Below are 26,742 nucleotides of genomic sequence, written 5' to 3' on the forward strand. Positions count from 1 at the left end.
GATGACAAGCTAGTGTATGGCTCATGTAGATTGTTCTGGACCTTTCCATTCACCTCCACTGCTTGCCATCTGTCTGGTCACTATCTTGGCAGATGCTGGATGAAGATACTTCTGTACAGGGCTTTATTTGTTCTGCCAGGACTCAGCCACAGCATCCGCCAGCAGCTCAGCTACACTTTCAAGCCCAGAATACAAAAAGTAAAGCTAAATGAAAGTGCCCTTAAGCCAGATGCAGGGTGCATTTCCCTTGCTACTGAATAGGCGGGGTGCAAGGAAAGCTTTTGGAACAGAAAGTGATGTTTCCAAACAGACTTGAGCCCCAACATCTCTCTTTAAAAAAAATTAAAAATGAAGCACTGAATGCATGACATAAAAAGGCCACTTTTTATGCATAAAAATGGGCAGATACATGAGGATGGAAATCACAAGTTAATCTAGCTACAAGTGTTCAAAGATTGGTCTTTCTGGACATTATCTGTTTTCCTGACAGGCATCACTAATCCATCCTGGTGACATCATCTCAGCCTGGCAGCCTGTTTGTCCATACAGCATTCAGAAAGCTAATCGTACTTGCTGAAAAATAGCAAATATTATACCCCAATATGGGTATTTTCTGTGAAGTTGGTAATTGCCAATTGGAAGGTGGCCATATCATCGTTTTCTGGTGCATCATGGTGAAGCCTGTATCCACATGGTTTTAAATTGGGGACAGTGTGGGAGGTGGAGGGTATCTCCATTTTCCTCATAGGAGGTTGGCTTTGCTTATACTCTCCAGTGCTTGAGCACATGTGTCAGAGCTGGCTCCTGGTCCCAGCTCACAGAGGACCAACGCTAGCCGGTAGTAATGTACAAAGTCTTTATTGAAGTACAGTTTCCATTTCCAAGCCGCAGCGCCCCAGCTCTACGTCTAGGGTTTAGACCGGCGAAGCTCCATCTGAATCTCCGCCCCCTGTACACCAGTTTAAGACTCTAACCTTACTCCACCTCTTCCTTCTCTCCCTTCTCCTCTGGGTCCTGCTACCCCCCTGGGTCCCTTCCTTCCTGGACTCTTCCGACGCAGACGTTGACCCCCCTGACTCCTCCCTCTCTCTTCGACGGGCTTTAGGACCCGGCTCCCTATCCGGGCTGCCAACTGTGCTGCCCTCCTGTACATTTGAACTTGGCGCGCGCGCGCATCTTTTAACCTTCCTCTTGACCGTTTCCTCACTCCCCGACGGAGGCGTGGTCAATCCTGCCTCATGTTCTCCCGCTGGCAGCGCGCCGCCTGATCCCGATGCCTGGGACTCCTCCCCCCTACTGCACTCTGGTGTGGACGCTGGTCCGGATTTCCAACTGCTGCTCTCTGAGTCCCCTCTGGCCCCTTCTTCCTGAAGTGCCCCCCTGGGCACTCCCCTTGCCCTAACCATGGGAGCCCCTTTTTGTGAATCCTCCGATTCACTGGAAAGACTCAGAGACCTCGGACCGCTGTCATCGCTGACATTTCCTTCGGACTCCTCCCCCTCGCTCTCCATTTCCTCCCTTTCCTGTGCCTCTGCTCCTGAACCCCTGACAACATGCCTCTTCTAAAACCTCAGAAACCAACCCACCCCCTTGAACAATGCTAGTTCTACCCCCTCCCCTTTGACTGCATCCCATGGCTGAAATGAATGTGTGACTAAGAGGGGTGCTTTATTCTCCCACTGCCACCAAAAGAAGGTAAGTGTTTAGAAAGGCTCCTATGTTAGAAGCACAAAGCTGTTTGCACAAGGCCATCTCCAGACATTTTTCTGCCTGAGGCAGAACAACAAACAATGCTTTCCCCCACTGGTCAAGGTCAGTATTTATCTTGTGTATGTTTTTAGCCTGGAATCTGGAGCAGACAATGATGGTACCAGGTGTGGGGAGAGCATTCCTCACATGGGGAGCCAGCCTTCTCATAAGGCCCATTCTCATGTTGCCACCCTCCACACCTCTCTTGTTGAAGGCACACAACAAAGTTTTTCTGATGATTGCTGTGTCTGGGTAGGTTCATGTGCCAAGAGGCCGTCCAAGACGTATTAGAGTCCTTAGCTGCATAAGGCTTCATTAGGTCAAAATCAGCACTCAACAAAATCAGAGTTGAGCCCAGAAACTAATTGGTAGCTAGTGTAGTCATGCCATAATTGGTGTTAAATGCTTAGGTCGTCTTGCCCCATGAAGAGTCTGATGAAGCGAACTCTAGTCCGTAAAAGCTTGTGCCATAATAAATTTATTAGTTATTAAGGTGTCACAAGGCTCTTTGTTGTTTTTATTTGCACTTGGTTCTCCTGTGCATACTGCATTTCCTGGATCTTGAAGAAAAATCTGTGTCCTGAGCATTACCGTGTTGCGGTGTTATAAAGACTATGCAAGTTTGTATTTCTTTCACTTGAGAGCAAAGGCATGCAGGAGTTTGAGAGAGAAAAAAGCAATTTAGCACCTAAACAATAATGTGAGAACACCTATGGGCTATTGTTTCAGCCCCTGAAGAACATTTAAAACAGTGCAGCTCCAAAGCACCCATTTAGAATTGTCGTAAGCATCATTAATTTCACATTTCCATAGAGTCACAGAGCAGCTAGTATCCCATAAGGCCAGTTAGGGCAAAACTTGCATGCATGTTAAATGCCTGCATTTGGATATATAGCCAGTTTCCACAAAATAATGAACTGTTTTAAAGTGGTATGATAGATTCATCACCGTAGATCATCTGAACATGTGCAAAGTACAGATCTAAAAAAGATACCACTTCACTGTAGCATCTTTCCATGGCTTAATGATTGGTTTGAGGCCAGGCTTTGGGCTCTGGACCCAGCTGTTTCTTACCTCCAGACTTAAAAGAATTCAGTGAACAGCAAAATGAAATATTTAGGATTCCTGACAAAGGTACAATAGCAGGAATTCTAGAAAATCTACCAAGCTACTTGCTTTCTTACCATTTGGGAAACTCAGCACTTGGTTGGTCTATTCTGAAATGTGCATAGAAATTGTTTCTGGCCAGTGTAATTCTTTGTTCTACATCAGAATCTCAATAGAAGGAAATCACTGCAGTGAAATATTCCCTCTTGGTTTATAGGTACTCTGATTCCATGAGTGAGTCTTTCCAGTCTCTCAGTCAACATGGTATAATTGAGTGAAGCAGAGTGTTACTTTTCAGGCTGTTTCTGTGTCTAAAAGCAAGTCTTCATCATGGAGAATCAGCTGTAATCCATGGGCTCCTGCTTTTTTTCTTTTTCTTATTAAGTGCAGGATCAGGTGTCAGTTTCTGCTTTTTGATCTGAACAGCAATAATATTTCAAGAACAAAAAGTAGTTCTGACTGAGTGTATGATGGTTCTTATGCATTCCTGCATAATTTCCCTGTAGATCTTGGACAGATGTAGCATAAGCTAAAGACTGCAGAACCAGAGGGATAAAAGGAGTATTTTACTGGTTTATGCCACTCAATTCTGGTCCTTATTTTCAGTACCAGCCTAGACCCCTTGAACATGGCAAGTAATAGTAATGAAAGGTTGCCTCTGAGCACATGCAGATTGTCTTCCTCTCATCAGTGAGTTAACCACAGTTAACTCCCATTGTGGGCAAAGAAAAAGCACTGAAGCTTATGAATGAAATTGCCCAGCCGCTGCTCCTGAACAAAGGAGGGTTTATGAGCTTTTCAGTAGAGACACTGGGGCGGACTTGGATCATTCAAATTTCAGCGGCGCCTTGTGGCACTAAGAATGCCATTTCCTATCAAAGGCCTCCTAGAGCTGAATCCAGCAATCTTACCTGTTGTACCACACTGTCCTTGGACACTTAGGAAACTTAAAAAGGTCATTTCTTATGGCCTTACCCAACTACGGGCAATCAAGTCAACACCTCAGATTGTGCAGCATGTATTGTTAGTTTGAATTAAGGATGTTCCAAAACCAGTTGACCTGCTTCCAAAGTGACAAAGGCCTTTGATTTCCTGAGGGGTTGTGGCATGGGTGCTGGCCGCCATCTTGGATTTGCTCTGGCGCAGCCCTGCAGTTGAAGGTGGTCGTAGTGTTCCTGATACACAACAGACATGAGGAGTTCTTGTGAAGTCAACTGCAAGATGTGAGATGCCTGCGATAATGCCCTGAGCTAAAGTTACCCCTGCTTTTGTCACTCCTCTCTATATGTTTCTAGGTGACAAGTCCAGTTCAACACTCTCCAACTGATTCTGCCACCTCTCCAGAAAGCAGAGCCACTCCTGGATCTCCGGGAACTTTGCCTGGCACTCACAGAAGAGAAGGAACACCGGCTGGTGCACCAGGGGCTCCAAGAAGTGCTCCAGCAGGCGTTCCTGGAGCTCAGCCAGGCCAGCCTGGTGTTGCTGGCGCTCCAGGGGCCCAGCCAGGCGCTCCAGGGGCCCAGCCAGGAGCTCCAGGGGCCCAGCCAGGAGCTCCAGGGGCCCAGGCACCCTATCCCGGGGCACCTGGGGCCTATCCCGGAGCCCCTGGAGCCCAAGCACCCTATCCTGGGGCACCCGGGGCCTATCCTGGAGCACCCTATCCTGGGGCACCCGGGGCCTATCCCGGAGCACCCTACCCTGGGGCACCCGGGGCCTATCCTGGTGCTCCTGGAGCCTATCCCGGAGCCCCTGGAGCCCAAGCACCCTATCCTGGAGCACCTGGGGCTTATCCTGGTGCACCTGGGGCCTATCCTGGGGCTCCTGGAGCCCAGCCTGGTGCTCCTGGAGCCCAAGCACCCTACCCTGGGGCACCCGGGGCCTATCCCGGAGCCCCTGGAGCCCAAGCACCCTATCCCGGAGCACCTGGGGCCTATCCTGGGGCTCCTGGAGCCCAGCCTGGTGCACCTGGAGCCCAAGCTCCATACCCTGGAGCAGCCGGGGCATACCCTGGGGCACCTGGAGCCCAGCCTGGGGCACCTGGGGCTCAACCTGGAGCACCTGGGGCCCAGCCTGGCGCACCTGGAGATGAAACAGCCTATCCTGGAGGCCTGGCACCCTATCCCGGAGCCTATCCTGGAGCCTATCCCGGAGCCTATCCTGGAGTCCTTGGCGCCCAGCCTGGTGAAGCCTTCCCTGGAGGCGCTGTCATTCCATGGATACAAGCTGGATTTCCCGGACCCCCTCCATTCTATCCTGGTTCTCCCGATGCCCAAGCCGGGTATCTTGGTCAGCCTGGGATTCTTTGGCCCAGTCCTCTTGGTTACCAGCCTGGTGAGGGGGCTGGTGCGCAGCCTGGAATGCAGCTTGTATTGCCCCCTGGGCCTGTCCTTGGAGCTACACCTCCAGCATCTCCGCTGCTCTCCGCCCCAACCCCCATGCCACTCTCCGAGTCTGGCTCCACTTTGGCCCCAGCCCGCTACTCTGAGACTGTGGATGCCCTGCGGTCTCTCGCTCAACTGACGGACTTGTACTATGCTCTGCGAGATCAGATCAGTCTCCTAGATCAATTCAAGTGTGGCTACGCCGATCTCCGCAGGCTGCAAGACTTCCTCACAGATGCACGTATGTATTGCATGTGTACTGGTTTTCTGGGTTTCTGTTTTAAATGGCAAATATCAGCAAATTTCCAACAGGTTGGGCTACCATTTTTTTCTGGGAAGGGAAATCTAAAAATGTAAGCCCACCCAAATGTTTGGAGGGTTGATTTAGGGGTTAGAGCTAACCAGGAGCATGCAACCTGTTGGGCGTTTCCTGGCAGCATTTCTTGGGCAGTATGGTCAGTGATGATGGGCATAATGTTTGGAGGGTCAAAGGCCACCCATCCATATGAGGAATGAGCCTGTTCAGGGGGCACACTGCAGGGAGGCTAAATGGAGAAGCATTGAGTATCCTGGAAGGTAGCTTGGCTGGAATAGGAGCCTTCCACGTTTTAATTCCTACTTGTATACAGTCATACCTTGGTTCTCGAACGTAATCCATTCCGGAAGTCCGTTTTACTTCCAAAAACATTAGAAAACCAAGGCTCGGCTTTCCATTGGCTGCAGGAGCTTCCTGCACTCAATCGGAAGCTGCGTCAGACGTTCGGCTTCCAAAAGGCATTTGCAAACCAGAACACACACTTCTGGGTTTGCAGTGTTCAGGAGCCAAAACAGATGAGTACCAAGGTACAACTGTGTGTACTAACAGCGAACTTTCTTTCTGTGAGTGCTGAATCTTATTTAACTAAACTGGCATCATCCACCCACAAGAGGGAGCTGTAGGCTTGTTTGTGGGGAGAAGGGGGAACCCCAAAGTTTGCAATAACAACAACAAAAAACTGAAACCCCAAAACAGTGCGCACTGATACTGTTCAGTGCACTTGGAATGGACTATTCTTAAAGAAGCGGGGTGGGGGTGGGGGATGGGATGGACTATCCCTACAGGGGACATGGCTGTTTGGCTGGAGCCCTGAACATTGTTATGTCACCTGATGGCTCACTTGTATATATTTATAATACTACTGTGTTTTTGCTGGATAGTTTACCGGAACATTGCTCTCATCCCACCTGATCTTCCTGAAAAGCTTGCTGCACTCCAGGCCATGGAAGAAGACATGAAAACTGAGAAAGAGAAGGTAGGGGACTGTCAGGGAGAGAATATGCTGCCTTATTTGCAGCAAGAATGTTTTCAATCAGGTTTTCATATAAGAGGTAATTTGCCCAGTCCCAAAAAGCATCCTGTTCTTAGAAGCCATCAAAACATATCCAAAACATAAAGTTCATTGTATCAGCATTCAACCTTTAAAGCGTTATGAATGGAATATATTTTGACCAACTTCTTAAGCACCAAGGTGGGGGGGGGGGGGCTTTCTTGAAGTTGCACAGTCAATTGGCCACCATTGAGAGCACCCTACTACAAGCATCCCCAAACTTAGCCCTCCAAATGTTTTTTGGGACTCCAACTGCTATCATCCCTAGCTAACAGGCCCAGTGGTCAGGGTTGATGGGAATTGTAGTCCCACAACATCTGGCGGGCCAAGTTTGGGGATGCCTGCCCTACTACTTGAAACAAGCTTCTGAGTATCAGAAATCCAAGCCACTTAAATTGAAAGCTGAGATTTTGAGAACTGTAAGCTGGTTTGCATGCTACTTTAATGGCAGAACTTGTAGAAATGATTTTATATTTCTGATTTCCTGCAATCCGTCATTTCTGAATTACAGTGATGTTTGTTAGCTACAGGAGGTATCGTGTGCTCACAATTCCTACCATGGATGAGATCAGTGAGACTCAGTTGTTATTTTTCTGTGCTTCTGCAAAATGCAATTTAAAATAGAATGTGCACTAGCTGCTTGAAGCTCAGTGGAGTATTTGGGTGGGCCTAGTGTGGTTCCCCTGCCTGTCTGGGTCACAGTGACCACCTAACTTCACCAGGCTTAGTTTGATCCTGCATCCTGTTGTTGTCATTTCCTGGAGTCTCCTGCTGACGCTTTGTCAATTGCTCAGGGTCTAGTTTTGCTTGGTTGTAGCAGTAAACATGTGCTGAAAATAAATCTGCCTTCAGGATCGTTAAAGGGGATTGTTATTTAATTATAATTGCTCCCCCCTTTTTTCTGAATATGATGACAGTATTCCCAATGTCAAGCTCAAGCTTTCTCTCCTTTTTTTGTAATTCTTAGTTCCTTTAACAGGGGAATTCATCACTCCACTATTTTCCCTTTACAACGTTACTATTGCTCATGATCTTCATTTAACGAACATATAGAATCATAGAATCATAGAATCATAGAGTTGGAAGAGACCACAAGGGTCATCGAGTCCAACCCCCTGCCAAGCAGGAAACACCATCAGAGCACTCCTGACATATGGTTGTCAAGCCTCTGCTTAAAGACCTCCAAAGAAGGAGACTCCACCACACTCCTTGGCAGCAAATTCCACTGTCGAACAGCTCTTACTGTCAGGAAGTTCTTCCTAATGTTTAGGTGGAATCTTCTTTCTTGTAGTTTGTATCCATTGCTCCGTGTCCGCTTCTCTGGAGCAGCAGAAAACAACCTTTCTCCCTCCTCTATGTGACATCCTTTTATATATTTGAACATGGCTATCATATCACCCCTTAACCTCCTCTTCTCCAGGCTAAACATGCCCAGCTCCCTTAGCCGTTCCTCATAAGGCATCGTTTCCAGGCCTTTGACCATTTTGGTTGCCCTCCTCTGTACAAGTTCTAGTTTGTCAGTGTCCTTCTTGAACTGTGGTGCCCAGAACTGGACACAGTACTCCAGGTGAGGTCTGACCAGAGCAGAATACAGTGGCACTATAACCTTTTCAGTATATTCACAATGTAGTCATATAATTTACTTTTGGTTGCTGTTGTTGAGGTGTCTTTAAGGGTCTTTAAAAGACGTGCTCTGATTTTTTTGAGATGCTATGGGTGGTGGTTAATCTTCAGCCTGATTTTGTGACTCTAAACTTGAAACTCAGCCAGTAGAACCCCAACGTTGTGAATCATGATGATGCTCCAGTTACCAATGAATCTGTTTAATATTCCTCATAGGAAGCACCTTCTAAATCTCTAGACCTGAACCTTAGCTCTGGTATATGTGGATGTAAACTATCTATTGTTTACAACACGGGGAGGTGAGGATGTGCCCCTTTCTCCCAGGGACTTTCCATAAAGGAAAATTAGTTTTTCATGACCAAAGTTCTTCAAGGCAAGTATGGCTTTTGATCCCCCTACCCCAATTGTGATTCTAGTTAAACAAGATCCAGAATGTACTTGAAGGAGAGCTGGCAGAAACAGATGACAAACTGGAAGGAGCTGGTCAGATCAACATGCAGATAGGTTTTCTGAGGTAAATAAGTAGCCACTAGAGTAGAGGAAGCCACCAAATAGGCGAGTCCAGTCTCAGTCTTATCAGCTAAAACATTGGCCTGTCATGTTTGGTGTCACCACAACAAACTTAATTGTGGAGTTACATCATTGTTTGCTGTACAGTGGGAAGCCAGAATGGGATCTTTACCAGTTAATAGTTCCATGGAAGTTGAGGGGTCCTTCTCAAGAGTGCAGCTGAAATAAGATGCCACAAAGAATTGCTCAGTGAAAATTAGAAGTGTGAATGTGTTCGGCTCCTCAGCACATTCACACTTCTAATTTTCACTGAGCAATTCTTTGTGGCATCTTATTTCAGCTCCTGGGTCAAAATCTCTGAAAGAAGGAACACTGTGTAGATATATTGTGAGTCTTATAAATTTTGATGGATTCGCTGTGTTCTGAAATATGGAACATCCTTTATGTTTTATTGTACTCACAGCTTTCTCATGTTAATTTTTAAAAGCATTAAAAGTTTTTCACAATGCAATAAGATAACAACAACAAAAACTACAAACAGAACAAGTAGAATATGGAGAGTGAACTTGCAGTTTTCTAAGGGACAATTGCCATAAGAAGCACCTGGCATTCGTAGGAGACAGTTGTCATTTGTAAACCTTAGAAAGGGATATTTTAAGCTCCACACCCCAAACTTAAAGTTCTCTAATTCACAGCCGTGAAGGCCCCTGCAAGTGGTCTGTCTTCCTCAAATTGATTCTGCATTTCTGGAAAAAAGTAGCTAGAAGCCAGGATGATTTCACATATCGTTGGGGCATTTTACAGTGCAATGTGACTTGATTACAAATAAATATGCCAAAGCAAACCCCCTACCCTTGAAAGCTGGCCAAGAAGGTGCATTTAGGGAGTGATTGTGCTCTAGTTTCAGTGACCCCAGTTTACCCCAGAACAGTGTTGTGAGTGTTTCTGATTTCCTAGAGACTCACACTCCAAAAACGACTTTCTTTTTCCTGTTTGGTGAGTAACTCCTCTCTATTGTTGTTGGCTTTGCGGTACAGAGCAACAGTGCAGGATATAGAGAAAGAGCTAAAGGAGCTCAGAAACAAGCAGGATACGGGGAAAGCCAAGCTGGAGCAGTCAGTGACCGACACTGCCATCTACCTGCAAGAACAGGTCAGCGAGTGGAAATGTGAGGTCTTTCTTCCTGGCTGCCAAGAATCAGTCACATGGTTTCCCCTGGCCATTAGTTTGGTTTCAGGTCCGTTGCCTGCCAGATCTCCTCTTGAAACCTCTGCGCTTTGCAAGGGCTCTGTAGAGGTGGCTCTTTCACAGTGAGAATAAAAGCATGAGACTTAGCTTTCTAAGGCAGGAGCCAGACAGGGCCAAATCTGCTTGGAAATTCTAGGAAAGAATATTGGTCCAAGTTCTTCTGCTGACAGCCACCTTGTAGTTAGCCAGGAAGAGTAACAGTAAAGAGGGAGTAAGAATCTCTTCCCAGTGATCAGCTTGCCAGACACGCTTCTTCAGGTTGCCCCGAAGAAGTACACTCCTAAAATTGTAACTTTCTTGTACCGTTGGGTTCAGCTGTGTCATTGGGTTTGCTAAGCAGGAGTTTGCAATGATGCTGTCCTCGATTTAATAAGCATGCCCTGCTGTCACGAGGGGAAGCCCACAAGCCTAGGAACAGTTTTGATCTAATTTGGGAGGACTGATTCCACTTTTGCAAGTAGATAGGTAGCTGAGAGTTCTCTGGGCTGGCTTAGGATATATGTCCCTGCAGGATCCCCACAGTTGGTACATGGACAGCTGCCTGTTTTTATTTTTAATGAAAAGCTCCCTTCCTAATCCTCCAGGTAAGGGAGGCTGCCTCAAGCTCTGGCTGCTTCTGCTCAGTGGGGCAGACTCTGGTTGCCTTGCTTTCCTGCTGCCTTGCAGGGCCTTTTGCTCTGGAGTTGCCAGTGTTTTGAACCAGCCCCTGTAGCTTTCTGCTTTTAACTGCCATTTGTTTTGCAGCTGTGAGCAGGTATTAATCATTGGCTCCATGTTGTGTAAAGCATCACCTGCTGTTTCCCACATACCGAACCTCTTCTAGAGGTATAGAGAAGGAGGCCACACTGCCCTGTGCCTCTCCCCCAATGGTAACCCTGTTTCTTTCCCATAGCCATCCAGTTTAGTTTTTGGGAATGCTCACTTTCTGCTGTTGTGGATTTGTAAGGGAAGTCCTACCCACCCATAACCTCTTATTGGCTTCCCACTGACAGTCAGATGAGTAGCCTGACTTTTGACCATTCAGCATCAAAGCTGATGAGATTAGTTCATTTGTCCCCCCCTCCCCCACCAAGCATCCCCTAAATCATCTATGCAAGTCCAAATGTGGGAATTCCCAAATAAAGTGATGGAGGAACCATGTCGTCAACAACCCCAATGGAGGTTTTCCCCAAAGAGAAATGGGGTTCTCTAAGCCTCTGTCTGCTCCTGCACACTTCCACATTTGAGGAAGCTGTGGGAGCTCAGACCCAGTGGTGCTCCCTACATTTCACGCTGTTGGCTTAACCTGGGATACTTTTAATACTGAAGGGCAAGGGGCTAAAATGCCCCAGGTTGCTTCCAATTAGCGATTGCAACAATGAAACTGTAAAGAAGTTACCAAATAATTACTAAAACATCCACTGCATTAAGCAGCTTGAATAGGCATGGACTAGTAAAACGGTATTTGCTTGGGGAACAGAAAGGTTCAGCAGGAATAGATCCTCAGTGGAGCAAGCATTCCACAGATGGGGTGCCACCACCAAAAAAGCCCTTTCCCCCAGCCTCACTTCTAAAGTCAGGAATACCCAGGGAAGGGCTTCAGAAGGAGATCTTTCGGCAGGTTCCTGCTGCACTCCCCAGGGAACCCACTCCTGCCATGCATTCTCAGGGAGCTTCAGAGCAGCTGCAGCAGCCAAGGGCCTCACGTTTCTGACACCTTTACGATACCCGTTTGTAAACAGATGCAACTTTGCCATGAGCCACACCAGATGGGAATGAGTGCAGAAGGGTGGCAGTGTAGCCACAGCCTGATCCTAAAGGGGTCCGTGTTAGCTAAAATGGCATCAACAGTGGCACAGAAATCCCAGGCAAATGCCCTTGGCAGTAAGAGATATTTGTGAGCGACTGTGTAGAGGCAGGGGGAAAGGGAGGGGACTGTAGAGTGTCCTGTGTTGGGCAGTGAACCGGCACATGGTGAAATAAGTGCCACTCCTTGGCCACCGAAACCTCCATCCGCTCCCCCTTGACCGCCTGCGAGCTAAACCAGAGATTGCGCTAAATGCATCTGTTCAAATTGCAAGGGGGCAAGGACCAATTTTCATTGGGCTGCAGAACGTGCAGAAGACTGGCTTAACTCTTACAAACCCCCATAGTCCTAACAAAAATCATTTTCACAAATCTTGCTATTAACTCTGTGTGTGGAAGAGCTCCTACTGGCACCAATGAAAGCTTCCCTTCCAGAGTGAATAGAAACTTTGGCTTCTAGGGTATATGTCATGTCCATATTGGTCCGTGAGAGTTTAGCAGACCCTGCTTTCTAAAACTTCCACCCCATCTCTAGTCATGAGCTCTAGAAACTTTTATCTCTTAAGATGCCACTGGGATTCTTGGCATTATGGTTGCGTTGCCAGACCCTGCCTGAAAATAATGTAATAAATTGTTGTTGGTGTCCATCTGTCTTGAGAGACAACGGAGTGGGCCAATTAGAGCAGCACGATATAGCTGCCGCCACCTGTGCTCAACCCCAGTTCTGTGGAAGATAGGAAACATTTTGTTGTCTGACTCCCTTGTCTAAAGCTGGACTCCTCCTTCTCTCCCTTGCCCACAGTTAGACAAGCTTAGAGGTGTCATAGAGAACATGATGGCTTCCTCGTCCACGCTGCTGTCCATGAGCATGCCGCCTACCCCGGAGCCTGGGGTGGCTCAGGTCCAGAGCACATGTGCAGCTTGCAGCTTAGATGTCAGTGAGAAGGTTAGCCAGCTGTTCAAGCGCTATGAGCAGCTGCAGGACTTGATTAACAACTTCATGTTAAGGCAGGCAGAAGGCAAACTAGCCAAGAAACCCAAGCACCGCCAGGTAAGGCCAGCGCAAGAATGTGACCTCAGGTTTCCAGGAGGAGGGCAGAGGGAGGACTTCAGGGGGCTCTGTGTGGATGCTGAGGCCTGATCTGAGACTTAGTGGTAAGGCCTGAAGAAGGCCCATTTTGGGAGTGCTCTCCAAATGCATGATTCAACCTGCTGTCCTCAGACGACATTATGTGTGCAGCTGCACATATTCATATCATTTATTATCCTGCCCATCCCTAGAGACGGGATCTCTGAATCCCTCTCCCATCCTCCAAAGGGAAATAGAGAGATTCTTGTCCTAGGTAACATAAGCAAGGAATTAAGAAGGATTGAACAAGCCACCCTACCATAGATAATGGTTATGTCCATGGCTTTTTTGTGATTCTGTTTTCTCATATGGCATCTTTTTGTTCTTTGTGCTTTCTTTTGTATGCTGAAACTGCATTAATATCATCACCAAGGGGCAGAATGGAAGTACAGTGCAACATCAATGATAACTAGGGGCAGGGGTGAGAAAAGCACACGTGTTTCCATTCAGAGAGGAGACACATGCAAAGGCAGAACCCACAGGTGTCTGCTCCTAAATACAAAGTTTTTGCTTGATAGTGTACTGTCATCTTCAGGCTGTAGTTCTGATCCAATGTAGATAAAATACGCATTGCACCAAAACTAAAGGGAATTAACACACTTGGGGAGGGAGACCCATGTCAATGTTGGCTTTCATTACTTTGTTGCTTTTGCAACCAGGATGAAGAGATGCTCAACCAGATCCAAAGCACCATCCTGCAAGTTCAGGATGACTGTGAGAAGCTGAACGCCACTGCAGGCACCCTTGTAGAAGATCATCGCCAGAAGCAGAAGGAGATCAGTGTAGGTGATCTGGACGCCAGATTAGAGGGTCAAATGACCTGGAACATTCCCAGTGTTGTTGCTTCACGAGGATTTGGTGGTGCTTCCTCCAGGGGGAAGCAGCTGGCTCTCCTCCCTCTGCTTAAGCAAGTGCAAAGCAGGTGACTGAGGTCATGAGACTATAGTGGTGGCAGCAGTACTGGATATCCAGCTGGGTTTGTTGGCATTTGGTCCAAGCAGCTACAAATCAATCAGCATCAGCAAATCACCTCTTACAGCAGAAATGTCAACATTTGGTATCGGGGGGGGGGGGGGGAGCCTGTTCTCCAGGGGCCATTGTGTTCCCTGCCACCCAGACCCCTCATGGGAGAACCAGCTGTATAATAAGCCACCAAGTAGCTGCCAGCCAGATTGTCCAAAGAAAAAGGAGTGATGCTAAGATGTGCAGTATCTTGGCTCCTTGCTGCTGTTGAAAACAACTTTGTTTTTTCTTACAAGTGGGTAAGAGTTCTACCTGATGTTCACTAAACTTTGGTAGGGTTGCCAGGGGCCCCATCAAATCACCCTGTTGCCCTCCTTGGCAGGTAAGCATCCTCCCACCCCCACTCTGCCTCCAGTATCGATTCCCAAAATGTTGAGCTAGTTGACCTAAAGCATGCTTTGTCAATACACTAGCCTACAGTCTGTTATCACTCATGAGATAGAAGCACAAGACGGCTCACTTTAGAATGACAGTTGTGTGATTTGCAGTATTTGGATGCAATGAGACCTTGCAGAACATGTGCTAGTAAATGAATATATATATATATAATTTTAAATAAAAGTGTAGTGGGAATGAAGAACTCTGTGGCCTTCCAGATGACGTTGGACTACAAACAACTCCCATCATCTCTGATCATAGGCCATGCTGCCTGGGACTGATGGGAGATGAAGTTGGAAACAGCTGAAGGGCACCAGATTCCTCTGCCCTGCTGAGGAGGAATGTGAGTCTCTGGGTAACCACCTTTGATTATTTTGCTTTGTGCTCTTTACAGATGTTGTTCAAGTCCCTGGAGAGACTAGAAAATGTAAAAGCGGACAAAGACAGCCTAGTGATGGAAATTGATGTGGTGAGGAGTTGTACTTGATCACAGTTGTCCCATGCGCATCGAGCCATGGCTAGGTGCTCCTGCATAAGCTCTACTTGCAGAGGGAGCTAGCGTATGAAGTAGATGGGGCCTGGATTCTGCTCCCAGCTCTGCAGCCAACCTGTAGGGCAGCCATTAGCAGTTTGCATCCTCTTTCTGGAGTTGAACGGGGATTCTGGTGCTTGCCATCCTTATAGATTGGAGGGAGATGCTCTCTGGACATGCACACTCAGAGCTACTGATGGGAAGGGTGGGGGTGTTCTTTGTGATACAGATCTTACATAGACATGCCCCCATCTTTCCCCCTACTTTTCCAGAAAGCAGATAAGGCTGCCCTTGCTGCGAAGGTCAGCCGTAGCCAGTTTGATGCCACCACGGAGCAGTTGCATAAGATGATGCAGGAGCTGTTGAACAAGATGGCTGGGCAAGAACAAGATTGGCAGAAGATGCTTGACAAACTCTTGATTGAAATGGACTCCAAGGTAAGCAAGGCTCTTGCCTTGCCCATGATTCACAGCCAGGCCAATGAGGGCATCCCAAAGTGCCGAGAGCTTCCCATGTTTGTGGTTCAGTGCTGTGGAATGTGGCTGGGAGTACCCAGTGACTCATGCAGAAGCACATCCCTTTCTGCCCTGTTCCCAACACTTACTGTAAGTGCTTATGCTGGTGAGCCAGCCATGCATGTCTCATTGCTCGTGCCTGTCCCTGCCAATCAGGTGAGCCAGGGTAGGCTGAAGGGCAGGAATATGCATGATTCCTGCCTCTAAATACTGGCTTCCAGTTTGTTTCTGGACACAATTTGAAATGCCAGCTTTTACCAGTAAATCTCTATAAACAGGATGTCTGATGGACAGGGATGGACAGGCCAGTCTAATTGCCAACCAATGCGTGTTTTACATGTGTTCACTCATGGGTCCCATTCTATCCCATTTTCTGCATCAATCTTTTTAATGCATTTTTTTAAAAGAAAAAAATCTGTTTAATATGTTTGATTACATAAAATGGGACGTGGGTGGCTCTGTGGGTAAAACCTCAGCGCCTAGGACTTGCTGATCGCATGGTCGGCAGTTCGAATCCCCGTGGCGAGGTGCACTCCTGTTGCTCGATCCCAGCGCCTGCCAACCTAGCAGTTCGAAAGCACCCCCGGGTCCAAGTAGATAAATAGGGACCGCTTACTAGCGGGAAGGTAAACGGCATTTCCGTGTGCTGCTCTGGCTCGTCAGAGCAGTGATGTCACGCTGGCCACGTGACCCGGAAGTGTCTGCGGACAGTGCTGGCTCCCAGCCTCTAGAGTGAGATGAGCGCACAACCCTAGAGTCTGGGGTACCTTTACCTTTACATAAAATACATATTTGTGTATGAACTTTGTCTTTAAATACACATTTTTGAATGCATTTCAGTATTTTTATTATCTTTAACCTGAGAACTATATTGCAAAAATAATAAGGGTGCAAAAAGTGGAGGATAATTGTGTTCTAATCTGCTGTCCAGGAATGCAAATCAGACCGGGTCACTTGAAAATGACAGGCCAAATGAAATAGTTGGGCATCCCTAGGCCGAAGGCTTGCCTTCTCCTATAGAAACCTGCCTGTTCATACCAATTGTCATCTGAGGCTCTTCTCAGCTAGCCTGCCTTCAGAACCTGCAATAATTTCTTCTTTCTCTTTTAAGTTTCTTTTAATTTAAACATACAAAACATATGAACATTTCCATTCTTTACACACCATACAATTATCTTAAATGTTCCAACTCACTCCCTCTCTAAAACAATTCAGTGTAAGTTAATATGCATTTTTGTATGCTAATATTGCCATCCAGCCATTAATTATTTAATATAGCTTTTATGGTCTTTCATGCTGTTTTTAAAGTATCTCATTTTCAGCAGTGAGAAAGCATTAAATGACCCTCAGTTAAATCTTTGCTTCATTTAATTGGTAAAGGGGGAACAAAATATTTCAGTTTGTTCTTGTCTCTGTCTCTCCCCCCCCCCAGCCCATCACAGGGTCTACCCTGTGGTGGCACCTCGCCTTTTGAAATGCTCCCCTGGAGTATCTCCTCCATATCTAAGGCCTTTACCACTTAGGCACTGATTAATGACTGTGCCATTTTCCCAGCTTATGTTGAAATGGATGCATGACTTTTCTGCTGTAAGCTGCCTTGAGCACCAGCTCAAGGTGGGCTGAACAATATTTTGAATGGCAGCAATTCACTCAATGGGGCAGAGCTTCAGTGCTAGCTTCACAGCGGTGCTCTTTCCAGGATGGTAGCATTGCAGCTCTACCCTACCGTGTCAGTGCCTTGAACATGCAGCTCTCTCCAGAACCGTTCTGTCCCTTTCTGTGCAGCTGGACCGCTTGGAACTGGACCCCTTCCGACAGCAGCTGGAGGAGCGCTGGAAGGATATCCGGAAACAGCTGAAGGAGAGGATGCCACAAGAAATAGGAGACGAAGCTGCTGGGATCAGGAGGTAAGAAGGTCTGAAAACAGACAACTCTTATCTTCCAGTAGACGTATGATAACAGCGGCCAGATATCAAGCCAAATCTGACGCACGGTGCCACACGTGTCTCACGTTTGTGGGTGTGGTGTGAAAACGAAAGCCTCCAGCATGCCAATGCACACTGCCTACAACATGCTCCTTCGAACCGAGTGCTGGTTTTATAGTTGAAGGGTCTTAAGTAGAGGAGCAGAATGCTGAGACACTGCCTGTCAGGATAAGATGTGTTGGATGGACTATGGCTCTTTGGCCTGGCCTGACCTCAGCGCACTTTGTATATCTAGTATGAGTTCCTGAAAGAAAGGACTTTGGAGTAGCTTGTACCCTAACCTAGCACTTTGAAGAGAATGGTTATTCTCCAGCAAGCTGGGGTCCATATGTCCTACTTCTCTACTGCACTCTTTGGGCTCCGGGTATTTGTTTTTGACACTTACGCTGGGAACAGTGAGCCCTGTTCCAACACCAAAAGCCTTGCCGAAGATGCTTTCTCTACACCAGGTAGGCAACCTAAGGCCCGTGAGCTGGATGCAGCCCAATCGCCTTCTCAATCCGGCCCACGGACGGTCCAGGAATCAGCGTGTTTTTACATGAGTAAACTGTGTCCTTTTATTTAAAAGGTATCTCTGGGTTACTTGTGGGGCCTGCCTGGTGTTTTTACATGAGTAGAATGTGTGCTTTTATTTAAAATGCATCTCTGGGTTATTTGTGGGGCATAGGAATTTGTTCATTTTTCCCCCAAAATACAATCCGGCCCACCACGTGGTCTGAGGGACAGGGGACCGGCCCATGGCTGAAAAATGTTGCTGACCCCTGCTCTACACCATCCTTGGCTTTTCTTAGTTCTCTCTGCTCAAGCTCTTTTCAGAAGTTTTTGCTGCTTCTAGGCATAGTTAGTAGTTTGTGAAACAATACACCCTTGGCTTGAAGGAGTATACCTTGCCTACCTGCCTATATATCTATTCTCCCATGCCATTAGGTTGCCTAGAAACCTCTGCTTGCAAAGAGTAGAAGTTATGATTTGGGAGGGGGAGTGCTTAAAAAAAAAACTGCTTTGGAAGACTGGAAGCCTTTCACATTTACTATTGCAGTATGATTAGAGTAGGTATGGGGTCAAGTGTGTCCCTCCAAGCCTCTATCTTACTCTCTTTACTCTCCTCAGAGTACACCCTCTCTTCTCACTGGTTCCAGGAAGTCAAAGGAGTGGTGGAATTGATAGCTCAGTTGGTTAGAGTATGGTGCTAATAACACCAAGGCTGCAGTTGTAATCCCCCTATGGGACAGTGGCATATTCCTGCATTGCAGGGGGTTGGACTAAATCATGGGTAAGCAAACTAAGGCTCAGGGGCCGGATCCGGCCCAATCGCCTTCTAAATCTGGCCTGCGGACAATCCGGGAATCAGAGTGTTTTTACATTAGTAGAACATGTGCTTTTATTTAAAATGCATCTCTGGGTTATTTGTGGGGCATAGGCATTTGTTCTTTCCCCCCCAAAAAATGTAGTCCGGTCCCCCACAAGGTCTGAGGGACAGTGGACTGGCCCCCTGCTGAAAAAGTTTGCTGACCCCTGGACTAAATGATCCTCAGGGTCCCTTCCAACACTACAGTGCTATGATTCAGCCACCCCCCCCCCCAAAGTCTGCTGATCCTCCTTGAGTGTTTTTGCAATGCATTTCTCCAGTAAAAAAAAAAAAATACACACAAAATTGTGTATGTTAGAGTACAAAAATGCATTGTGTTATGGAAAATTGCCAGCAGAAATGTGTGTGTTAGGTAAAATTACATATAACATGCACATCTACAGAGAAATGTACACAAAATTGCAAACAATTTTTTGCCTGGACCTTCTCCCCTTCCCCCTTTTTTTAATGCAAACTAATGTGGAAAAGCACCCGCGGGGATGCGGGCGGCACTGTGGGTTAAACCACAGAGCCTAGGACTTGCCGATCAGAAGGTTGGCGGTTCGAATCCCCGTGACGGGGTGAGCTCCCGTTGCTCGGTCCCAGCTCCTGCCAACCTAGCAGTTCGAAAGCACAATAAAGGGCAAGTAGATAAATAGGTACTGCTCCGGCGGGAAGGTAAACGGTGTTTCCATGCGCTGCTCTGGTTCGCCAGAAGCGGCTTAGTCATGCTGGCCACATGACCCAGAAGCTGTACGGCGGCTCCCTCGGCCAACAAAGCGAGATGAGCGCCGCAACCCCAGAGTCGGTCACCACTGGACCTAATGGTCAGGGGTCCCTTTACCTTAATGTGGAAAAAGGGCAAACTGAATTTTAAGACTGGAAAAGTGAGAACCCAAAACTGATAATTTTGTTCAGATGGGTCTCTGAATCTTGGGTGTTCTCTTGCCTATAGGCATCTCAGACGCACTCTGCTGCATAGCTGTGTTTTTTGTTTTGGGTTTTTTTGAAGTCTTTTGGAAGGAGTGGCCCAGTTGGCCAGCTGGCACTCTCTCACCCCTCCACGTTGTTGTCAGTGGATGCTCTTTCCGTCACTGCTGCAAGCTGCATCACGCATGTGTCACCACCAGAGGGTGGTGGTGCTTGCGACGCATGGGGACATGGGGCACAGCTCACTCACCTCGAAGAAGGGAGAGCGAATAGCCTCAGCGATGGAAACTGGCAACTACGAATGCATTCTGCTGGGCGGAGGGTGGTGGCACAGTCAGCAGCCCCCATTCTGTGTGCCCGTTATGTAAGAAGATAGAGACTGGATCCAACAGCCAGGCAGGCCGCCTCCCAGGCCTTGCTCTCTGCTTCCCTCCACATCCTTTGACGGAACGAAACAGTGACTGTACTTGAAAGAGTGGAGGAATAAGGCGCCAGCAAATGCTTTCCGACAAGAAGCATGGTATCCCCAGGCGAAGTTGTGTGTGCGCAGTTCATTCCAGCTCTTCCTCCGGGGCGATCTTCAAGGAACAGAGAGGCTTGAAGCTGCTCAACTCCTGCCCCGTGCACCAAGTACTCTTTCCCAGCAGTAGCTGGTGGTGCTAATTCCTGACTCATAACCCCGCTCACCTCTGCATCCTTAACGTCAGTCAGTGGGATTAGGTAAAGGTGTGTCATGTTTGGGAGCGAAGGATCTCCATAGCTACCTGATCTCCACCGGAGGAATCTGCTTCCCTCGAAGAAGGAAAAGGGGGGCAGGGAATAGAAGTACAGTACAAAGTGCAACCAACGTGCAGTTTTGAAGAGGGGAGTACAGTGGTACCTCGGGGTTAAGAACTTAATTCGTTCTGGAGGTCCGTTCTTAACCTGAAACTGTTCTTAACCTGAAGCACCACTTTAGCTAATGGGGCCTCCTGCTGCTGCTGCGCCGCTGCTGCACGATTTCTGTTCTCATCCTGAAGCAAAGTTCTTAACCCGAGGTACTATTTCTGGGTTAGTGGAGTCTGTAATCTGAAGCATCTGTAACCTGAAGCGTATGTAACCCGAGGTACCAGTGTACTTGTTTTCTAAAGCAGGTTGTTGTTCTTTTTTAGAAACAACTCCCAACGTTTTCACATGCAATTTGACATTTAGATTTTGAAAATGTTCTAAAATATCGAGAATGATCTCCTATTGCTCTCTGACAGCTCCCCAGGCGGTCAGTTTTAAATAGGAGGCACCCATGCTGAGTGTTAGGATACCCAAGTTAATTCCACACAGTTATGTTGCTACCCAGGCAGTCAGAAACTACATAGGAACGGAGTAAGACGGCAGCAGGTGAATGTGCCTGGCCTGCTTGTGCTGCAGCGTGCAAAAAGTGCCTTCTGCATCTCCTCCTCATCCACGGAGAGATCTGTGAGTGCCTGGTGTTACCTAGCACATAAGGAGCTCCCTAGACACAACTTGTGTTGCTTCTTCTGCTGCTGTTGTGAGTCCACAAGCCTTTCAACTTCAGGGCATCTCCCCCTTCATGAAAATGTGTGTACAAACTATCATTTTACTCTCCTTCGCACGGACCGTTCAGGCAGACATTTGCATATCCTGTATCACCCACCCACCCCGGCACCTGCTCTATACTCCCATTGCCGTAATTCCTTCATTTGGCCTAAGCATCTCTTTTTCTACCCAAACAGGAGACTCCTGGCCCATTTCCACTGCATCTCTTGCGACCGACCTTTGGAAATGGTTGTTCCTGGCCCGTAAGTCCATGTGTGGAACTCTTATGGTGCTTGTGTGCTTATGCTGCTGCCCTGGGCTCCTTCGGGAGGAAGGACAGAAAATTAACAATAGATATTTATAGGGGTATGTGGTGGTTTAAAAGTAGGTGCAGCACAGGGCTTGGAAGCTGGGTGATTTGGATTTGAGTCCTCCTTGCTCAGCCATGATGGGGAAACCACAGCCTCCAACTGGTAGCTTGGGAAAAACACATCCCATCAGCCAGCCCAGGGTCCTGCATGGCCTGCCCTTCCGTGACATGCAGATGTCAGCAGCTGAACCAGGGACGACTTCCTTGTCCTGTAGCTGCTTCGTTCTCCCACCCCTCCCTTTGCTTAACCTGCCTGCTTATTGTCTTGGCAGACACATCACTACACTCCCTGCTGTGCCAGGTTTACCTGCTCACCAGTCCCTCCGGCCATACATGGTTTATGAATTGGAACAAATCAGGCAGCTGAACCGCAGGTACGCAGAGGACAAGGGGCTTCGGAGGTTTTTTTTCTGGTTCCTGGCTTGTGTGTATTTTAAGAGGCAGGTCAGGTGGGAATTGGATGGGGCACAGATTTGGAAATAGGGGGCCTGCTGGGGAGAATGAAACTGAGAAGAGAGCAGATGCAAAGTGCCTCTGGCCTTGGTGATATTGCTGTCATTCTGTTGGGGGAAGGCAGGAGTGGCAGGAAAATAGCTTGCAGCCCAAATACTCCTGCCTAGCAAAACAAGATTTTTCACTGACAGGTTGGACAGAGGGAGCTCCCCCATTTCCTCTGCCCCATTTGCATGTGATGAGAATGGGGCAATCGTTTCAGCAAACTGGCAGGTAGGGGAGCAGGGCAGGGAATTAGTCTCTATTGGTGTGGCGAGGCTTTTCCTGGCAGCTAGTGGATGCCATTGTTTGTTTCCTACAGTTCTCTTGCAAACAATATTCTGTCACCGTGTAGCAAAAAATTACAGTGGCATCTGTTAACCAGAGGCTAAAAGAAATAATCCCAGTGCCGAAGTTAGGAAACCGGTGGTGGAAGGGGGACGGGGATATAAGGGGGTAGGTGGGGGTGAATCCCTCCCTTTCCTCCAACCATCCCTCTCAAAAACTGGCTGAAAGTTTCCTTTGGGCAATCTCTCAACACATCCTTAGATGGAAGTGTCACTGGATGGGGCAGTAGACCTCAGCAACCCCTCCATTTGTTACACCCAGAGGATCTTCTGTAGAAAATGTGTCCCATTGAACAGTTGTCCTTTGCTTTTTAGATTCTTCATATTCTTCACTTTGAGTGAACCTGGTTAGGGCCTCCCGGGTAGCATAGCTCCACGTAAATGTTCTCACTAGTTCCTGCTTTCTCACAAAAGGAGTGTAAAATGCGAGCAAGCCATGCTGGAAGCAACAGCCCTGCTTAACAGTATGATTTCTCTTTTCCGTTCTCTTTCTGTGGCTGTTTGCCGTCTCCTTGCTCTCTGGCTTGTGCTGCTGCACCCCACCTTTCCCCTTCCCATCGTATTGTACCCCACTCTAGTCTGAAGTTAGGACCTGGGGTTCGTTTTGACGCACTGGAGAAGAGTGCGAGTCTCAATAAGCTGCGCCGCATCCATTCCAAGATGCTCATGGATATACAGAAGGTGCAGAGCCATTACAGTGGTGGAGCAGCGAAGGTCAACGCTCAGATGATCAGGGAGATGCTGCAGGCCCAGTGTCTTGGCTCAACCCCGTATGGCAAACGGTAGGAGAAAAGGTCTTGAGCAGTTGAAGTTCATAGCTCCAAAGAAACGAGAAGCAAAGCAGGTCTGGCACTCAGTTTGAAGGCACCCGGGACAGATCAACCTCCACGCCCCACCCAATTGCAGCTTCCTGGCCTCACCCACCGTACCCCACTTCTGCCGCCACACCCCAGTTTTTGCCGAACCTGGTGCGAGCCAGGGTGCTCCTCTGAGTGTTGCTCCCCCAGGGGAAAACCAAGCAGAAGCCAGCACACAGGAACACCCTGGCTCTTGCCAAACTTGGCAGGAGCCAGGGCATTCACCCAAATATTGCTGCTTCCTTGGCTTCTCCACCTGGAGGCATGGAAGACGAGCAGCAACGCTGCACACTGGAATGCCTCCTCCTCGGTGGCAGAAGTGGTGGAGAGGGCAGAGTGCTGCCTCTTGCACTACCACCACCCAAGACAGGCGCTGTTCCCTGCATCACGGGCGAGCCAGCTCTGGGTGGTTGCTGCATCAGCCTCCATTTTATTATCCCAGAATGAGTCTGGAGGAATAAAATATGTTGGTGGCTCAGGCCACTTTGCTCAGTGCTTCTTTGATGAGTATGGAGTTGGGTAAGCTACATTTAAAAAATCAAAATCAAAAGGGGAGGACAGCAGAGTCAGCTCCAGTGGGCTTTCTGGGGGTTCTGGGGCCAGACATTTACCCCATCATTTCAGGTGCTGATGCTGGGCTTGAAGTAATGCTTCATTACGCAGCTATCCTAGAGATTTCTAGGCATGGTCACAACAGAACTCCAGAAATCCCTGAAAGTCAGATTTATGAAACAGTCATTAATACTTAGCTAAATCTCTGGGTCGAGCTCCTGGTTAATTCTTTTTATCCAGGTGGATATTCCAAATAGGTTGTGAACAATATCAGCTTTGCAAGAAATCAGCCACGAGAAGAGTAGGAGCAGCTAACTATTTGCTGAGCCTTCTCACTTACCAATGTGGAACTTCTTCACTTTGTTTCACACATGGGTGAAAATTCCTATACACAGAAGCCACTTTTTGGAACAAGTTTCTGTGTGGTAAGAAGCCACAAACTCCTCACGTGCTCTTAGTCTTATCACATTGGATACCTGACATGCAGGATTTATGCAGATTCTTATGCAGAACCAACTTCAGTGTAGGAATTTCGTCATGCCTGAAGCAACCCCTTAAGGTGCTTCCCCTTAGCGTACATATAGCTCTGTGAATGGAAAGAATGCACATATTTAGTGGTCAGACTTTCTGCTGCTGCTGCACGGTAATAAAATCTGGAATTCCAAAGCAAACTCTGAGCTTGAGATGTCTGTTGAACAAGTCAGACCTGACTGTTACAGCTTCACAATATATTTACTGCAGGCTGACTCCTTTACCTGCAGAACCAAAGAAGTAACATGCAAACAAACATTAACCTTGTGCTGCAGGTCAGGTATGCCACCCCAGTTCCCAACAGCAAGACTTCAGAAACCCCTCCCGTCAAAACTGGCCATGTAGCTTGCATTTTTATTTCTGCTTCATTGTTAGCTTGCTAGTTGCTGCTCCACCTATTGCTTCCATGCCTGAAATTCTACTTTATGTCTAGGAAGCTACCTCCTTGTCTACATGCTGACTTGTGACAAGATCTACTCTTTCATTCTGGTGTGTGTGTGTGTGTGTGTGTGTATGTGTGTGTGTGTGTGTGTGTGTGTGTTTGTGTTGCTGCTTGATGAAGTGCAGGCCAGGGAGACAAAGCCAGGAGCAGGTTGTTGTTGTGCACTGAGTATGCACCTAATATTTTAGTTTTCCCTTCCACCGTGACCTCTCTGGAGCGGCTTAGTGTTTTCTGCTTTATTTAGGAAATGAATCAGTTTTGACATTCTGAAAATGTTCAGTGTAATTGTGAGTGGTGTTTTGTGGGGCAATTAAGGACAGTGGTGCTAAATTGTGACAAAGAAATGTAAACCCCCCCCCCCCCAAAAAAGTGCTTTCTGAAGCTAGCATTTCAAAATATCCTTGGGCAGGACTTGACCCTAGACAACTTGGGAGCGGCATTTGGCTGGCTCTCTCATATTTATCTTATTTACTTGTCTGTTCCCACCTTTCTCCCTCCAAAAGGAGACTCAAGGTAGCTGCTAAAGTGTACCATGAAAAATCAAGCACAGCATTACTGTGCCATATTACACATGTACACTCAACGCAAGCCCCACTGAGTTCAATGAGGCTTACTGTGGAGTAAGCAAGTGTAGGATTGCAACCTAATTTTTTTTAACATTCGGCACCGAAACCAAATTACTATTGCACCTGGAAAGAAGACCTTTCCTGTTCCTTTTAACCTCTCTGCAGCCACAACAGAAGGTGGTGCCACAGACCTTCCACCTTGCTCATTTCCCGTTCCCCTCTTGACCACCTTCTCCCCAGCTATAACGTCCAAAAGGAAAGTCCTCCCTGGTCTAGCTCAAGGGTAGCCTCCAGAAGAAGCTGGACTCCAACTCCCTTCAGGCCCAGCCAACATGGCCATCGGTCTTTAATGGAGTTGCAGTCCAACAGCATCCTGTTGGTTATCATTGGTCTAGCTAGTAAGCCATGGATGTGGCTGATGGGTGGGATCCCCAGTTGGGTAAGAGGACAGGGTGGCTGGGTGCTGTACTTTTATGAGCTGCTTAGAAGACGGGATTTCCACATGCAAGGCTCACCAGCTGAGGTTCTCGTCTTCTGCACAGTTTAAAGATGTGGTAGCCCACCCTGGTCCCCCTTTTCACTGTAGTGAAGTGAGAAAATAAAGAATAAGGCGGGAGGAGTTGTGGCTGTGTGTTGGGACAGCTGGTGCAGCATGGCGAAGCAAAGCCAGCACTAGCAGTTGGACGAGTATACAGATTTTGCCACAATCCCTCAGCTACCTATGTATGGTTTGGGGTGTTGTCCTCCAGAAACCAGGTTAGTGTAGTCAGTTCAGCTTCATACTCAATGGTAGTAGGGAGCCAGGGGAGCAAGAAGAGAGAGCACCTGTGCCTTTGACAGTTGTGTAAAAGATGGTGCAGTTTGTGTTACAAGCTTTATTTGCTGAAACTCCACGTCCTACAAACCATTCAAGGTTCAAGAGCCTGCTCTTTTCCATTCGGGTCCCTTACACACTGGGTTTCCCCACTTTGACCTGTTGACCCTTGATTCCTAACAGCGACAGGCTTGCCGATATGTCAGACTTCAGCTACATAAGCGTTCCTCGGCACTGCGGAGGCAGCCACACCCTCACTTACCCATACCGGCGTTACGGACGGCTGCAGCAGTTTGCACAGCCTATGGCACCAGTCCAACCGGACGAAAACGCCATGTTGGCGGTGATGAAGGTAATAAGAACTGGGGGTGGGGAGGAAGACGGAAGGTGGGGCGTGGAAGTCAGGCTGGACTCATAGCTGACCTGTAGGTTTTGGAGCCTACAAGGGATACACAGGCCTGCACTTGGTTTGCATGATCCACTTCACATAAGAGGGAGAAATACAGTCTGGATTGCACTGAGTATTTGCTCATCCTCTGTCCATTTGGTTTCTTCACATGTAACTTTGAACCTCATCAAATTTATTTGATTTAAAACAACAACAACCTTGCATTGGATGATCCTTAGC

The 26,742-nt window shown here is 47.7% G+C and overlaps 1 protein-coding gene across 3 annotated transcripts in view; it reads left to right on the top strand.

Moving 5' to 3' along the window:
* Nucleotides 1-26,742, top strand: part of QRICH2 (glutamine rich 2) — a 42,844-nt gene that overhangs the window by 7,798 nt on the left and 8,304 nt on the right. The window contains exons 5-18 of one of the 3 annotated variants that reach the window (XM_083429834.1): nt 4,152-4,362; nt 4,405-5,478; nt 6,435-6,529; nt 8,644-8,741; nt 9,775-9,889; nt 12,573-12,821; nt 13,559-13,681; nt 14,695-14,769; nt 15,105-15,269; nt 17,133-17,254; nt 21,341-21,406; nt 21,786-21,887; nt 22,931-23,134; nt 26,298-26,466. In XM_083429834.1, the coding sequence (XP_083285960.1) occupies nt 4,152-4,362; nt 4,405-5,478; nt 6,435-6,529; nt 8,644-8,741; nt 9,775-9,889; nt 12,573-12,821; nt 13,559-13,681; nt 14,695-14,769; nt 15,105-15,269; nt 17,133-17,254; nt 21,341-21,406; nt 21,786-21,887; nt 22,931-23,134; nt 26,298-26,466 (2,868 nt within the window). Of the gene's footprint in view, nt 1-4,151; nt 5,479-6,434; nt 6,530-8,643; nt 8,742-9,774; nt 9,890-12,572; nt 12,822-13,558; nt 13,682-14,694; nt 14,770-15,104; nt 15,270-17,132; nt 17,255-21,340; nt 21,407-21,785; nt 21,888-22,930; nt 23,135-26,297; nt 26,467-26,742 lie in introns of all 3 variants that reach the window. The other 2 variants (XM_083429833.1, XM_083429835.1) reach the window with 2 other exon arrangements.

The sequence above is a fragment of the Podarcis tiliguerta genome, assembly GCF_965153285.1.
Source record: "Podarcis tiliguerta genome assembly, chromosome: 2".
Lineage (NCBI taxonomy): Eukaryota > Metazoa > Chordata > Lepidosauria > Squamata > Lacertidae > Podarcis > Podarcis tiliguerta.